The sequence below is a fragment of the Leiobunum rupestre genome, chromosome 3, assembly GCF_980474605.1.
Source record: "Leiobunum rupestre chromosome 3, qqLeiRupe1.1.hap1, whole genome shotgun sequence".
Taxonomy (NCBI): domain Eukaryota; kingdom Metazoa; phylum Arthropoda; class Arachnida; order Opiliones; family Sclerosomatidae; genus Leiobunum; species Leiobunum rupestre.
Genome location: NC_143386.1, coordinates 60653992 through 60671549, shown reverse-complemented (window position 1 = coordinate 60671549; position 17558 = coordinate 60653992). Strand labels below are relative to the sequence as shown.

At 36.6% G+C, this 17558-nt stretch overlaps 1 protein-coding gene across 8 annotated transcripts in view; it reads left to right on the top strand.

Annotated features, from left to right (window-relative positions):
* The window catches only part of LOC149953533 (TOX high mobility group box family member 4-like), a 108455-nt gene extending 91847 nt beyond the window's left edge, over positions 1-16608 (top strand). For 4 of the 8 annotated variants that reach the window (XM_090168886.1, XM_090168891.1, XM_090168888.1 and 1 more), the window contains exons 3-10: positions 4188-4838; positions 6465-6688; positions 7088-7223; positions 9581-9661; positions 10859-11182; positions 11254-11526; positions 13816-14036; positions 14865-16608. In XM_090168886.1, the coding sequence (XP_090025012.1) occupies positions 4188-4838; positions 6465-6688; positions 7088-7223; positions 9581-9661; positions 10859-11182; positions 11254-11526; positions 13816-14036; positions 14865-14937 (1983 nt within the window). In that variant the 3' untranslated portion in view covers positions 14938-16608. Of the gene's footprint in view, positions 1-4187; positions 4839-6464; positions 6689-7087; positions 7224-9580; positions 9662-10858; positions 11183-11253; positions 11527-13815; positions 14037-14864 lie in introns of those variants that run through there. The other 4 variants (XM_090168890.1, XM_090168889.1, XM_090168887.1 and 1 more) reach the window with 4 other exon arrangements.
* The last annotated feature ends 950 nt before the right edge of the window (positions 16609-17558 follow it).

Here is a 17558-nt window from a genome sequence, read left to right as displayed (position 1 = left end):
TTTTTGGGGTGTTACTTTCGACAAAAGAATTGATAGATTTTTACGATTTTTATCCTTCTCCTACACCCGGTTTTTGTCGTAAATGGAAAACTATTGAAATCGTGTTGCATGTTTGCGTGAACGCCGTCTCGTAAAGTAGACTGGGTAAAAGCCGTCGGCAATAACTAATTGATTTTAGGAATACAGGGTTGCCACACGTCAGGGAATTTTAAGAATTTGTTAAAAGTCGGGGAAATGAAAGGGAATTTTAAGAATTTGTTAAAAGTCGGGGAAATGAAAGGGAATTTTAAGAATTTGTTAAAAGTCGGGGAAATGAAAGGGAATTTTAAGAATTTGTAAAACGTCAGGGAAATGAAAGGGAATTTTAAGAATTTGTAAAACGTCAGGGAAATGAAAGGGAATATTAAGAATTTGTAAAACGTCAGGGAAATGAAAGGGAATATTAAGAATTTGTAAAACGTCAGGGAAATGAAAGGGAATATTAAGAATTTGTAAAACGTCAGGGAATTGAAAGGGAATTTTAAGAATTTGTAAAACGTCAGGGAAATGAAAGGGAATTTTAAGAATTTGTAAAACGTCAGGGAAATGAAAGGGAATTTTAAGAATTTGTAAAAAGTCAGGGAATTGAAAGGGAATTTTAAGGATTTGTAAAACGTTCTAACAAAATATAACTTATTAAACGAACGAAATAGTGAATTTTTTATAAATAACCTTTGAAACCAATTATTATTACGAGCAAATCGTTGGCTTGGTTTAATAAAGTCGTAACTCTAACTAGTTCCTTAGATTACGTTAGAGTTGCGCCTTCATTAACCAAGCCCAAGAAATATAAGAAACTTAGTAAATCAGGAAATTATATAGGTATACACTTGGAATGTCTAAGGAAGATTTTTACGGCCGTGATGAAGCTCGCAGAAACGGGCGTGTCTTAAAGCGGGAAAACTCACCAGAAAAACTCTCGCACCTCGCTACCCTCATTCGACGAAAACTCGTCATTAAGCCTAGTCATGGTTTTTATATTATTAGCTTACCTGATTATCTCTTTTATAACCATACAAATACCTGAAATTAGGTATCACTACACTTCTTTCGCGAAGAACATTATAATTACTTCAAAATATTAAGTACGATAACAAATTGAGGTTTTTAAATAAGCCTTTTTTGCGCGGGAAGATCGCCTATTTGTTACCATGACGACGCATTCTTTTCGCGTCAAACCTCGAGCCAATGAATTTGAAATGTCGCGTTACGTCTTACACTTGACGTAGTTAAGCCCCGCCTTTTTCTCGACGCGCTTTCGTATCACCGTCCCAATGGAACCTTAGACATTCCAAGGGTACGGTACGTTCAGCAGAGCTCATCGGTCTCACCGATTAGTAATCGGTGACATCGGTTTCCTACTGTACGCTTTGTCGCGTTTCCAGTTTTGACGTCACGATAGTCATCGGTTACTCACCGAAGTCATCGGCTGGAAGAGTCGGTTTTTTCGCTTTCTGACGTCATTTCTGACGTAAAACTACTATAAAAGCTACGGCATTTTAAAAAAGCACCCATGACTGAATAAAAGCGTTCAGCAACTTACGACGTCATTATGGCGAAAAAGCTCATCGGTGGAAAATATCAAATCCATCGGGTTTTTTTCCAAAGTGTATACCTCTAAAGTTTCCTTGTAAAATGTGGTTGCGTTTACCCTAAAATAAACTTTGAATAAACGTGGCTTAATTTCAAATATTTTCAGCGGTACAATAAATGAAAAATACGCGTTTTAAACGCAAATCCAAAATTGGTTCGAAATTCCGCTTTCGGCAAGCTCGAATAGTTGGTCAGCGCGGCAAATCGCGTCTGTTCTACTCCGATTTCTATCATCACCAATGATGTTCCCGATGCAATTTAGGATTAATACATTTATTTTAGCCGGGGAAAATGCTTTTAGGGAAATTGCGAATTAAATTTAAGTGCTAGAATGCTGTTCCTGCCATTAGATAAAGGCAGCTCTTGGCTCTATCAAAGGGGAGGCGACTAACGCAACGGATCGGGAGTAGAGAGCCCTGGAATTGTAACTCGCCGCTAAGCCTTTGCACCGGGGTAATTGGACTAGAATGCGAGAGGAAATATGCACGGTTTTAAAAGACTACCGTTGAGAAATTTGATTATTTCGGAAGAGTGTGCGCTTTAATCCTATTTTCTTCATCGCAACTGCGTCGCTACTATTTTCGACTCGTTCTGCGGTAATATACTAGTTAATTACCGCGCTAATTGTTAATTTAATATTTGATATGAGATTAATTTTTACACCGATAAAAATTGAGATGAAATTTATGGTGGAAATAATTTAATTAATCTTTTCTCTTCGATATTGATAAGGTCTCTATTTATACTTTTATCCGAACAGTCATTCTATCTAAGTATTAATAACTACATTAAATTCAGTTTATTGTTACTTAAAAATAATTCGTTGTTTTATAAAGCGTCGAAAAATTTTAGGCTGAAATTTAAAACTGATATTTTATGATAATATTTAATTTTTGTACATGGTAATTTCTAGAGTGCTTTGGGCTAAAGAAAATTATCAATACTTAAATTATTGGTAATATATATTTAATAACTTGACTGTAAAAGCGAGGGGCAGCTCACTCCAATGATTATTAGGACACCCTCGTATGATTAAATAATGATTAGATTAGATTAAAATTAAATCTGTACAAAGATTAAAAATGATTAAATCGTGATTAAATTTTTAATTATGATTATTAGGACATCCTGTAACAAAGTGATCTGCCCCTCGTGTAAAAGACGAACAAAATTTTTTAAGGATAATATCTCATATTAACAATATTTTATGTAAATACTAGCTAGGTACCCGGTATTTCCCGGGGAAATATGGCTATTTGTATAACCAAGAATGTATTTATTTATACTCAGGGAGAATGAATATGTCGAGATTAATTTTAGCGTTTCTCCAATTCCATCCGTTGGGGCCCCCGGTATGATCCTCCGCATTAATAAAATCAAACAATACTGCAATCTCATTGGTTCTTAAAAATGACGTTTTTCGACGCGATTAACGCAAAAAATAAGTCCGCCACCAATCCCCCCCCCTAGCGTGTGGGGTTAGGGCCTCAACGTGTCCGTCGATAGTCTCGACATATTCATTCTCCCTGAGTATAAATAAATACATTCTTGGTATAACCAAGGAAAAAGCGCCGGTGACGAAACTCCGAATTAAGAAACTCGGTTTTCTGGCTAACATCAAAGTGTAGTATCTTGTATATAGCGGATATACCTAATTTTTAAATTAATTCAATTAAAGTGGTTTTGCCGACCGTAACCGTTGAAAACGACAGTCAGGGTACCATGAGATAGGTCGAACACATTTGGTATACTAAGTTGAAAACTGTAGATTCCTATCTTTATATATTACATTTAACTGTTTTTGTTAATGGATTGGTCTAATAAAGATTAAGAATTAAATTGCTTTTATTCACGATTTAATATTTATATAGGTTTAATGATAATTTAATAATTTGATGTCCTAATAGTCATTAAAAGATATCGGCCCTTCATAGCATGGACTACTTAACACAGGGACACCCCGTTCCGAATATTTGCTTCGGCCGATTGTTAAATGTGCGCTCTAGCGGTATAGTTAAGAACTAACGGAAAACTAGGGTCAAACGGGGATGAGAAAAGGGGGGGGGGGTATGAAACAAAAAGCTAGTTATTTCCTTTTTCCCAATAAAAATATAATCTAATGCTAAAAAACGATCATAAAACATAGAGTAGTAGCACCTCGTAGCTTTTGGCCATGGCCGCCATTTTAGGCGCGTTTTTTTCTCTATAGGAAAAAGCATGGGTGACGTTGCGTGATGTAGAACTGATACTACTCTATTGCGGCCAAAAAAAGACCGTTGTAAAAACTGAGATAGAACCGTCTGCTATTTTTTTCAAAATTCTGAAGTGATATTGAAAACTACTAGATGGCGGTAGCCCTTTCCTTTTTGTGACGTTTTGACCCGAGTAAAATTCTGTCGGGGGGATAAAAAGAGGAAGAGCATTTAACAAGGGTCTTTCGGAGCTCCCCATAGGAATAACATGGGAGCGGGGTGTCCCTGTGTTAATTAGTCCATGTTCATAGTATCTGTGAAAAAGGTTCACTTAACGAAAACGTGTTTTTTTTAAACTTTCAGACATTTCACACTCCGAGTTTCGGCGACGAAGACTTCGACTTAGCCCCGCCTTCTTTGGGAGCTCTCCAATCCCCGCCTCAGTCCGTGGTGTCTCACGCTATCCACCAAATGCATCAACACCAGCAAGCGTCGCCCCATCCTAACATCAAGCAGGAACCGGGCACGCCCGCCCCCAATGAGGCGAACGCCCCTCCGCCGCCCAACTCGTCGTCCATTTCGCATTTGGAACTAAATTACCGGCAGATGGCGCAACACCACCCCCAACAGCAGCAACAACCGCCTCCTCCCACGTACGGCCCTCGAAGTGGCGAAATTATGTACATGCAACCGCCCCCGCCACCCATGCCGCCTCAACAACGGATGCCGCACCAAATCCAGATGGCGCAGCAGCACCACAACCAAGTAGCGTACGACCCCGCCAGGTACCCCAACATGGCGGCCATGAACAATCAGCATATCGTGTACGGCAATCAGATGCACATGATGAGGCCGCCTCAAATGATGCACTTGCAGCAAAGCCACCAAATGGGGCACCACCCGATTGGGCCCGGCTCGGCTGGCAGCGGCTCTCCGCCCAACTCGAACCACACTTCCTCGCCCGGACTCGAAACCGGCAGCGAAGACAGCGACGACTGTGGACCCTTTTCCCAGGTAAGCGCTCCTTTGACCATTACTAAGTCAACACTCTGTTGTTGGGTTTAGGCACTACCCACGTAATTAATCAAGGCCCGTGCATGCTCGAAAATAAAATACATTTTCTGATCTTTCGAATTCGCCGCAAATTCCCGATAGGTGCGCGTGTACGTCGAATATACTGCTTCAGCCTTATCTATAGCATAGGCCAAGGACAGTAGATACAAGGACGAGAAAGTGTATTGGCGGCCTCTGTTGGAATATATCACCTAAAACGACCTAAACGCGAGGAGAGTTAGTTATAAACAAAAAAAATGACGGTCACCTAATTTTAGCGGTTCTTGACGAGGCTTAAGTGTTCAAAACAAATGGGCATTTTTTTATTTACGCTCGTAGTTTGATTTTTAATTTAACATCAAAATGGTAAAAACTAATTACAATAATACTGTCCATGGTGAACCACGTCTTAACAATGGCCGCGGTTTGTTTACGTCTAACTCCCCGTGAATATGAAGACGTTTAAAATAGAAAATTTTTTCCTGCTTTCTCGTCCCTGTATCTACTGTCCTTGCATAGGCCATGGTGATTAAATCACGTAGACTGCATCGCAGCTTCCTAGGACTGAGTTTAAAGGTTAAAAACTAATGCTTAAAGGCTTAGGTTTTCTTGTGCCTGTCACCCTTTAAATTTACTTTCCTTCGAAACAAGTACCCTGGTGGTAGGCCAACGTGTCCTGCTGAAGCATTTTTTTTACAAATCGAAATACTATTTAAGCTATATCTATTTGGCAATTTTCACAAATATAACTGTTTCTTAAGCCTTGGCTTGGCTAAAAATTTCGAAATGTTTTACTTGTAAAAATTGCCTAAATATACAACTTTGAACAATAGATATAGATTAACTAATATTTTAATTTTTAAAATATGGTAATGTAAGTTATTGAGATTTATAAAAAAATGCTTAAACATAAGTTTATTGTTTAAATGCTGTCCTACGAAGCCACTACCGGCCGTAGCCTACGTGATTTATCACCATGGCCTATGCTATAGACAAGGCCTGAGCAGTAGATTCTAGCGGCAATTTGCGGCGAATTAGAAAGACCAAAAAAACAAATTTTTTTCCAACCAGGCACGGGCCTTGATTAATTACGTAGGTTGTGGTTTAGGCTTTCCTAGAAAATAGTTTGTCAGGTTTGATATGTAACGGAATCGACTTCTAACCCGTTGATACTTACAACGATCATTTTCTTTCGTTTATACAACCTTACCTTTAAATATTGGTATAACTATTATTGTACATGGTTTAAAATATAACGCGAAGAAAATTTCATTTAAAAATAGAAGACTTAAGCATGGCTTACTTTTCAATTTTAAAAACTTATTGAATTTGACGTTTTTTAAAATAAACATAGCTTTCATTTTTATAATAATATTAATTCAAGTCAAAAAGTAAAGTCTGAATTTTTTAGGGGCCCCAAATTCTACTTTGCACAGGGCCCCCAATAGTGTTAAAAATAGAAAATAAATATGGAATGGCAACTCCATCTTTTTTATAAGGCTTTAAAATGTATGACAGTATCTCTAATTATAAACTTACGTTTAAAGTATATTAAGTTTGAACTAATTGTGGGGTATTTGTCGCTAGATGATGGGCGGATTGAAGAGACCTAGTCCCGAACCGATGGATCCGAGTCCCGGTCATCCAAATATGCAGCAGCAACAACAACAACAGCAGCAACAACAACAACAACAGCAGGGTGCAAATATGTCAGTGTCCAATAGTTCGCCTCCTGGTAAAGCCACGCCTGGTAGCAAGAAGGCCAAAGTTCAGAAAAAGAAGAAGAAAAAGGACCCGAATGAGCCCCAAAAGTAAATACCGAACCAAATCTGTCAAATTTCATATTTCCCGGGCGTAAACTTCTCCAGTCTACCGCTAGAGAGCGCTCGAGCCGCTGCGGAGAAAAATCTCTGGAGCGCGCATCGACCCGCGCAGGCGCGAGAGTAGGACGCGAAAGAGAAGCGGTAATGGCGGATAAAGAAGCGCTCCGTGAAGCTTTTGTTCGTTTCGTATATCGAGAAAGTACCAGTTTTGCGTTTGATTTTATTTGATATAATACGATTTTCACTTTAAATATGGTAATGTCGGTAACTGCAGATTGTGAGGCGCCTTCCCACATTCCCAGGTGCTTGTAAAACTCGTTAAATCATCCGTTATCCTTCAAACTTCAAAGGAATGCTGAGATCATGGCTGTTGTCTTTTTTTTTCAGGCCTGTGTCCGCTTACGCTTTGTTCTTTCGGGATACCCAAGCTGCCATTAAGGGCCAAAATCCAAATGCGTCTTTTGGCGAAGTGTCAAAGATCGTAGCTTCCATGTGGGATACTCTTGACGCGGATCATAAAAATGTAAGTTGACGTTTGTGTCATTCAGTCAAAGCCAGAGGGAGGGGCTTGGCATTGGTATGGACGAAGAATTAATCAAAGGAGGTGGCTCCTTGGTCGAAGGGAGGGAGATGGATACGAGGAGTACTATAATGTATTTTACATTTTTTTAAAGAGTTATATTAATTCAATACCGTTTCCCATCATTAGACAGATAAAGCCACTCTCTGGAAAACGTGTAAGGGAAACTTGTAGGAGAGTAGACTAGTGTGCAATGTACTCTCCAAGTCCCCCCACAGATTTTGGAGGGGACCTGTATTTTTTATACTTAATTCCTACGTAGATTAAATAACCTTAAATAAGGTTATTTAATCCATGATTCCTATCACCTTTGTTCCAAAACTAGGTAGCCCAAAAAGTTAAATTTGAGGAAAAAGATTTAAATATTAAAAAATAGTATTACTCAATACTATGCAAGTGTTAAAACATTGAAAACTTTTAAACTATATTGGCACTATTTTTAATATAAAGTAAAGTTGAACTGCGTTCAACTGGGTGTCTCAAAGTTAATGTTGATTATTACTCAATACTGTGTCTTAAAGCATTGATAACTTTTAAACTATAATGGCCCTATTTTGAATAATTTTAATATAAAAGAAAGTTAAAATTCTTTCAATATGCCTTAAGCTAATTTACTTGGTTGTTGGAACTAAGGTAGGGCAGGAAAATCAGATTTAACTTTATTTAGTCAATAACAAAATTTACTTCTTTGCAAACAGGCAGGTACATACTAGGTAGTTTAATTTTGATCACTTGTGTCACCCCCCTTTTTAACAAAGTTTTCAAAATTTGTATTTAAGATAAAGTACTATCATTCCCACACGCCTTAACTAATGCTTTCAACTATAAAGAAAAAACGTTATGCCCAAACTCTGGGTTGAAAATCTCATGAAATTGGGACGGTTGATGTTCAAAGTCGCCGGGAGTTTAGCTTTTGAGGCGCTTCTTAATCGCCGGGAGTTTAGCTTTTGAGGCGCTTCTTAATCGCCGGGAGTTTAGCTTTTCAGGCGCTTCTTAATCGCCGGGAGTTTAGCTTTTCAGGCGCTTCTAAATCGGCGGGAGTTTAGCGTTTGAGGCGCTTCTAAATCGCCGGGAGTTTAGCGTTTGAGGCGCTTCTAAATCGCCGGGAGTTTAGCGCTTGAGGCGCTTCTAAATCGCCGGGAGTTTAGCGCTTGAGGCGCTTCTAAATCGCCGGGAGTTTAGCGTTTGAGGCGCTTCTAAATCGCCGGGAGTTTAGCGTTTGAGGCGCTTCTAAATCGCCGGGAGTTTAGCGTTTGAGGCGCTTCTAAATCGCCGGGAGTTTAGCGTTTGAGGCGCTTCTAAATCGCCGGGAGTTTAGCGTTTGAGGCGCTTCTAAATCGCCGGGAGTTTAGCGTTTGAGGCGCTTCTAAATCGCCGGGAGTTTAGCGTTTGAGGCGCTTCTAAATCGCCGGGAGTTTAGCGTTTGAGGCGCTTCTAAATCGCCGGGAGTTTAGCGTTTGAGGCGCTTCTAAATCGCCGGGAGTTTAGCGTTTGAGGCGCTTCTAAATCGCCGGGAGTTTAGCGTTTGAGGCGCTTCTAAATCGCCGGGAGTTTAGCGTTTGAGGCGCTTCTAAATCGCCGGGAGTTTAGCGTTTGAGGCGCTTCTAAATCGCCGGGAGTTTAGCGTTTGAGGCGCTTCTAAATCGCCGGGAGTTTAGCGTTTGAGGCGCTTCTAAATCGCCGGGAGTTTAGCGTTTGAGGCGCTTCTAAATCGCCGGGAGTTTAGCGTTTGAGGCGCTTCTAAATCGCCGGGAGTTTAGCGTTTGAGGCGCTTCTAAATCGCCGGGAGTTAAGCGTTTGAGGCGCTTCTAAATCGCCGGGAGTTAAGCGTTTGAGGCGCTTCTAAATCGCCGGGAGTTTAGCGCTTGAGGCGCTTCTAAATCGCCGGGAGTTTAGCGCTTGAGGCGCTTCTAAATCGGCGGAGTTTAGCTTTTGAGGCGCTTCACTTTTTGCGATAATTTCTGCGCAATAAATTGCCATGAAGTAATTAAAGTTTATCGACATTTGTAAATCCATCCGAAATTGTGCTTAGGATAGTGTCACTTGAATTTGTTTTATGTAAGACTGAAGAACTGAAAAAGCAGCTACAATTTTGAAATATTCATAATAAAATCTTCAATAGCGAAATGTAATTTAGTACGTAGGTTTCTGTATTTTAAATCTAGTTAGCTTCATTGAAAATTTAAAACTAGAATCCAGTCTTTAAAGAAAGAATGTATTTCATCTCTGGTTTGCCCTCCAAAAGCCTTTGAAGGTTTCAACACATTTTTTATGTATATTTTTTATTCTCTTTCAAACAGATTTATAAAAGGAAAACGGAAGCTGCTAAAAAAGAATATTTAAAAGCTTTGGCAGCCTACAGAGCCAGCCTTGTATCAAAGGTCAGTGACCTTATTAATGTTTCTCAAATACCATATATATCACCTCTTCCCCCACCTCACAACCATCCCACCATCTATTTCCGCCTGCAGAGATTGGAATTTTTATTTGCATACTAAAACCTGGGGCTATAAATACTCTGGATATCCAATCCTCTTTCCAATCCATTTATCATGAAATTTATAAATTTTTGCAACTCTTATAAATTGGATTTTCTGATAGGGTTTCTTATTTGGTTTTTAGTGGTGGTGAAATATAAAAAAAAAAACGTGTTGCCTTTTACCATTGATTTTTCTCTCTCTCTCCTTTGAACTTTTTCCCAAGGAAGGAAAATTCATCCGCGTGGGTTGAGCTTAAAAAGAATCTATAATGGCATGAATTGAATAGTCAGCAGTTTGTCCTTGACTTTTTTAGCAACCTTTTTTGGGGTATTTGAGTAACATAGAATTTCGAAGCCTCCTACTAAATTTAAAATAATTTGTTGGTTTGTTGTCAAATTGCCTATGCTAAGTGGTTTTTTTTAAACTTAATTTTTAATAAGTTGAGTAACAATTATTTTACTGAACTTAATTAAATTGAATACGTGAAAGTACAAAACAATTGTGACTTAAGTCCGTTGTAACAAATGTTTTTTTTAGGTGGTGGGTGCTTGAAAGTCTTATTGTAAAGAGGGAACGCTACGAAAACTAGTTATGGCAGAAGTGTTAAACATACGTAGATAGAAGAATCCATTTATACTACATTCGTTACTTGTTTGAAACATGTAACTTGGATCGCTGCCTCTGTTTTTATTAAATCTGTTTTGTTACTAAATGTAGTCTGTAGTACATAAATCATAAGCAGGACAAATTCGTAGCATCTTATTCAGTTCATATGCTTTCGTAATTTGCTAGTAGATTAAAGTAAATTACAGTGCCTCGAGCGTGTGAAGCATAGCATCATTTTTATAGCATAGTAGATGCTTCTCCCTTCACAGTATATTACAAACTTCTGGTAATAACATCATTTTCGTATTAACATAAGTAGATGTAACCTTTACCCAGACATCTTTTTTACTTGTAAGCTCGTAATCTCTTGGACATTGTTTCTCTTGATAAATGACAGTAGGCTAATTATATAGTTCTAATAAGTCACAATTATTTCAATATTTAATAATACAGGTAACTTATCAAAAAAATTGTTTCTTTCCCTTTGCAAAGCAGGCGGCGTCTGATCAATCAGACAGCATTTATGGAAGTCATCCGGTTGCTCTCAACAATAGTTCTCCACCCAGTGGGCACCATCAACAGCAACAGCAGCAGCAACACATCAACAGCGGCAGCGGAGGTCTGTCTCCTTTGCAAAAGAAATCTCCTTTACTAACATCTCTCATGGAAGGTGGGGGAGGTCCTGGAGCGCCTGTTCAATCACCGAACTCCGGAAACAACCCTAACATGTACATGAATAATGGAAGCAATTCTCCCAATTCTCCGCCTGTCCACCAGGGCAATAGCCAAGGGCAGATGGGTCAAGTTTGGAACATGGTAAATTATTTTATACCTTTTTACATTCTGTCCATTTTTGGTTTTAATCGTAGTTATATTAACGCGAATAGCATCCGTCCATGAATCCTTCAAATATGGGAGGTCAACAGTCTCAAAACCACCAACAACAACAGCAAGGCCATATGATGTCGATAATGCATTCGGGAAGTATGCGAACTGAGCAGCCTGTCAGTCAACACGCTACCAAGCAACAACAACAGCAGACGACGGGTAATCACGAACAGCAACATCAAGGAAATGGGAATACCAGTAATCAACAGTCTTCAACAACAGCCAATTCTACTAGCAACACGGCATCCTACACACCAAATTACCTAGGTGGGGTAGGTATCTGTATTATTGGTGTCGAGTTGCATGAAAGAGCATGGTCTTTGCACGCTGGGTGTGTGATTTACTAATTTCTGCATGTTTTAAGTTGGTACTTAAAGTGTTTGTACGGGAGGAGAAATATGTTGTGGTTGGGGAATCAAATATCTTAACAGATTTTGAGTTTCAGTAATTTTAAGTATACCGATATGATGAAATCTATTTTTTAGTCTAACAAATATTTGATCTTTTCAAGCTACACAGAGCCACATAGCGATTAACGTGAAAAGCTCATAAATGGCTGGATTTTCGTCTGATAAGAAGCTTTTTGTTCTAAAATAGCAAACTGTCTACTTAGCAGACGAAAATCCAACAGTTTAAGTTTATCATGCCGACTGCTTTTAAAGGTGTATTCTTGTACACCTTTTACACTAATTCGCTTGTTCTGGTGAAGGTAATTACTGTACACAGTGAACAATTCGTCAAGGTCACCGTATTGGGGCTACACTTTTTACTGCTCAAATGCAGGAGTAAAATTATAAAGTCATTTGTATATCCAGAACTTATTTGGGTAATCGCCAGAGACAGTCAATTTGGAAAAATATTTGGACCCCAATTTTAAACGATGAGACACCACAGAATCTGATTATAATGACTTCAAGACGTTACTCTTCTTGTCCTACTCCGAAATACCAGACAGGACTCCCACCAGGTCCCTAAAATAGCTAAAAGCCCCTACTTTTTTGTGGATCCTAAAGCACCTTAAAATCTGAAATTTGTAACTAAATCACACTATTTCTAGTAAATTTGGTGAAAAGCACCATCGGCTTATAATATTGAACCACAATAGTTCTTTTTATAAAATAACCTTGGCCATCTTGTTGAAATGTACTCCCCGCTTCAGCTGTGGAAACGTTTTCTCTCCCACTAAGAGTTTATGAACTCATTCGTAGGCATTGGCTGAACTATTCCTGGGCAACATTTCAACAAGTTGGGCAAGCATAAAGACATTTTAAAAAATCAACTTTTGTATCGGTTCACGTTTATAGCTATAAATTTCTACATTAGGTGGCGCCACAAGCTTTGCTAAATTTAAATATTACGTAAAATTCACAATGCGCCTCTCTCTCCTTGTGATCAAAATTTTTATAAATTCAAACTAAAAGTCAGTGTTAGAAATATCCTATTTTAAAATTCAATTAAAGTTTAAATAAATATCTAATTTTTTATTAGAATGGTCCCTATTTGGTTCCTAGTTTTCAAAATTTGGTTTCTATTTCACCCTATTTCTACCCTGAAAAATCACTTCCCTATTTTTTAAAGATTTTGGTGCAAGTCCTGTCTACACTTTATGTGACCTGAAAAGGTTAAATCAGTATATTAAACATAACCCCTTCGTTTAGTTAATGGTTTTTCTTAAATTCCTGGGGAGTTATCTATAAAGGGCGAATCTATTATCACAAGTATGAGTGAAATTTTTTAAATGATTTTGTTACCCTTTAAAGGAGCTCTCGTACGAACACTATAAGTGAAAACTTTTGAAATACTGTTTTGCTATCAGAACTTGACCATTTTCTTCTTGGCAAAATTGCAAATAAATGTGTTCATGTAATTTTCTTTTCCTTTTTTTTTTCAATATAAAACTATTTTTATGCCCTTGGCTTATTTGAATAACAAATATAATAAGTATGCACCAAAAGTATATTATAATTTTTAATAGAATCCATTTGTTTATTATTCAGAATGACTAATGCATTTTTATTCTAAATTTTGCAAAATATACTTTGCCTTCATGAAAGTGGTTTATAGTTATGGTTATTAAATATCTTCCCTTTAGATTTAGTAATGTATTATTGTAGAATATTTAAATAAATGTATAAATTTTTATTTTATATTCACTTTATGGGAAAAGATAATTAAATTTCATATTTATTGAGACACTAACACGAGTGACAAGTACAAGTAATTTTAGGAGTTGCGTGATAGATTATTATTATTATTGGGCGTAGAGGTGTCTTTGAACAGCGTAGTAATCACCGCTACAAAGAAAATGAGATAATGTTTCCTTGTCGATAAGGCAAGCCTTGCATAATAGTTACTAATAATACAAAAAGAACTTTTATTGACGTACATTATTCAATTATATTATTTTATTGTCATGTAATAAAAAATTTGTCTCTCAATGAGCCTCTCATTCAAGGACTTGTAAAAATGCTGTTTATTTCTAAATGGCAAATTAAGTGTTTTTTTTTGCGTAAATTGTTTAACAAAGGTAATGACCAGGATTGGGTTCTTTTCCTTTATAGCAACAAGCGAACAACAGTGGTGGTGACGGAAATTCGTCGGTGGGAAGTGGCGGGGGCAACCAGGAGAACTATTGCCCTCCTCCTGCTGCACCTTCTGGTCCAGTTACCCAACCAGCAAGTGCACAGAGATGTCTGCGGAATGGCTGCACCAATCCAGCCGTCGACTCTCCTGACTGGGATAGAGAATATTGTAGCAACGACTGTGTGGTCTCTCATTGCAGGTAGGACACATTTGCATTTTTCTAAATGTGTAACTTCTTTTTTTTTTAATTTTTTTCCCGCTTCACTGGGTTGAGTTTTTGTATGAGAATTTTGAATGCTTTGGTTAACTTCAGTTTTAACTATTTAGTATTTAGTTTATTTACATCATCTTACTTCTGCTACTTGAGTATGTTTGGTATTGAGATTGCAATTCATATGATTTCCTGCTCGTTATTATTCAATGGTTTTTTGGCCCATAGACCATTTGGCTTATTAATAGAATTTTAAAAGGTTATTCAAACTACCTTGTGATTTCATAAGTGCCAGGTTTAGGTACTAGTGCAATTTATGCTAAATTATCATTACCAAAACTGTTTTATGTTGAAGACTATTAACGCCCCCCCCCCCCCTAAGTTTGAATTGAGTATAAGGGCCCGTGTTTTCATCAGTATACAGGCGCGGGAGATATCAATGTAATGATCTAAACTACCTGACGCGGAAATAGAGTAAATCATCCCAATCTTCCTTACCCCTACCACCTACTCTACCTCTTGCCATCTATGAAGCAATTTCCCGTAGCGTGCATTGGGGGATTCGTGCATAAGGTTTGGTTTTTCACCACCAGGTAGATTAGAGTAGCTAGTTTGGCTAGTCATTAGCCTAACTCTAAAATCCCATATGTTTCCAAACTTAGTGGGGCCTTGATAGTTCTTGCTTGTTTGTGTCCTCTACGTTTTCCTTGTGGTTTTTGGTTTTTAATACTTTTTTGGGTTCATGTATTTCCAAATATTTTGCTAGCTTTAATCTCGCAAGGAGTAAAAGCTAAAATTTTATTTTACCTTTTTCAGAGACGTTTTCACCAATTGGGTAACTGCTAGGCAAGAGAGTGCAGCCAGTGTCAATTTTGCATCTGTCAAATAAATACGAATTACTTCATCTTGGAGGATTTCCTGTAAAAAGATCTTATTCTTTCCCCCGATTCTTTGGGTCATGCCCCTGACCAACTTCGACCTTTTACCCCCTTAATATAATGACTGAATTCTCCTCCCATGATTTTGAGAAAGACAGTTAAATAACTGAACTGCCACAACAGTTATAATTCGATCATCGCGCTTTATCAAATCACTCGTTTTATTGACTTAAATGGGTGGCGAATAAAAATTTTAAAAAATGCCAGTATTAAACTTAAAAAAGGATTTGGTAAAGTAATTGTACTTAATCTACGCTAGGTTTCCAATTCTTAAGTTGCGAATAATTAATTTGCGAGTAACGTTATTTTGACTGATTAAAGCGCGTTAAAAGAAGACTATATGGAAAAAAAGTATTTCTATTTTAAAATGTGCGGATTATTTTGTGCGACTGCGCGGTGTATAAGAGTCATTTAAAATCATGGAAATGGTATTTTACGCAAAATGTTTGACTGAAAATGAAAAGTGCGCGAAAGTGAGGTTACTCTTTTTCGATTTGAAAAGAATTATCGAAAATTTTGGATTAAATATTGTCCAAATTTTATGAAAACAATTTACAGGCTGCAGTAAATATTTGCCCCCTATCCTCGAAAACAAATTAAGTTTGTGCTGCGCAAAATAGTACCATTTATAAAATGACTGAAATACAAGAATTTTCTTTGGCCTGTTGTAGCTATAAAATATATATATATTAATAAGTATGCATATATATTATGAAATATATATTGAAAAAATACGATTAATAACATTTTTCCCCTTGTTGCTTCATCCCCTTTCATGAAACTAAAAAGTTTTTGTATAAATTGGAGCTGTATATTCTTAAAAGAGGACATATTATATATAGCCCATAAAATTTTACAAGCAAATTAAAAAACAGTTGGTCATTATTTTAGGTTAGCTACAATTTTTGAGAATGAAAAAATTTATTTTTCAAAGTTGATTTACAATGGATTATTCTGAAAAAAAATTCAAAACTACTTATTTTTCAACCATTTCTCAGTTTGTATTTAATTTTATTTACGCAGTAGTATGGTTCTAATTACTTTTCCTATTTAACCTACTTCTCTAGTCTTTTAACTCTGGTTTATTATTTCTTAAACTACTGAATTTGTAATTATCATACAAAATAATTCCCAAATGATATGTTACCCGTATCTTGTCAAAAGCATATCATGAGATAACGTAACCCAACTTTGAAAATAAAAAATCATTTTCATTCCAAGATTTTTGAAATGTAGCGTTTAGCTCAAAAAAAGTTACAGAAAACTATTTTGTCAGAAAATGAATGTACTGAAAACCTGCTTATGGTAATATTAGCCAAAAAACAAACAATTATGAATTGCTTTATTAACTTTACCAAGTCTTTATCGCATTTATTTTTAATTTAACGAAGCTAAAGATATAAGATAACTTTCATTTTGTATAAAGTTGATAAATTTTTAAAAATGCTGGGTCAGGATATTTTCATCTGCCAAATAAAAATGCCTAAATATAAGGTACCCATTCCCCCTTCTAACTTTAGCCCCCATTTTTCTCGTTCATAAGCAAAATGTGCTTTTGGTCGTAAAATTGTAGAACCTAATTTAAAACAAAATAAAAGTTGAGTATTGAAAGAATTCTATAACTTCACTTATAAATGTTCATTGTTTTTCCTATTTACAGTTTCTATTGAGTTTTTAATTTAACCGAATAAGCTTAAATATTAAACAATTTACTAACAATAGTGAGCTTAAGTATTAAACAATTAACTAATAAATTCAATAAATAGTCAAGCTTAAATATTGAACAATTTTATAAAATAGTCTAGCTTAAACCATTTACCAAAAATATTCAAGCTTAAATATTAGACAATTTACTAACAATAGTTGAGCTTAAATAAGCAATTTACTAAAATAGTCAAGCTTAAACAAATAACATAAAATAGACCAGCTTAAACAAATTACTAAAAATGGTCGAGCTTAAATATTAGACAATTTACTAACAATAGCGAAGCTCAGGTTTACTAACAACAGCGAAGCTCAAGTTTACTAACAATAACGAAGCTCAAGTTTACTAACAATAACCATGCAATAACGAAGCTCAAGTTTACTAACAATAGCGAAGTTCCAATTTACTAACAATAGCGAAGTTCATAATTACTAACAATAGCGAAGCTCAAGTTTACTAACAATAGCGAAGCTCAAGTTTACTAACAATAGCGAAGCTCAAGTTTACTAACAATAGCGAAGCTCAAGTTTACTAACAATAGCGAAGCTCAAGTTTACTAACAATAGCGAAGCTCAAGTTTACTAACAATAGCGAAGCTCAAGTTTACTAACAATAGCGAAGCTCAAGTTTACTAACAATAGCGAAGCTCAAGTTTACTAACAATAGCGAAGCTCAAGTTTACTAACAATAGCGAAGCTCAAGTTTACTAACAATAGCGAAGTTCCAATTTACTAACAATAGCGAAGTTCCAATTTACTAACAATAGCGAAGTTCCAATTTACTAAAAATGGCGAAGTTCAAATTTACTAACAATAGCGAAGTACCAAATTTACTAACTATAGCGAAGTTCAAATTTACTAACAATAG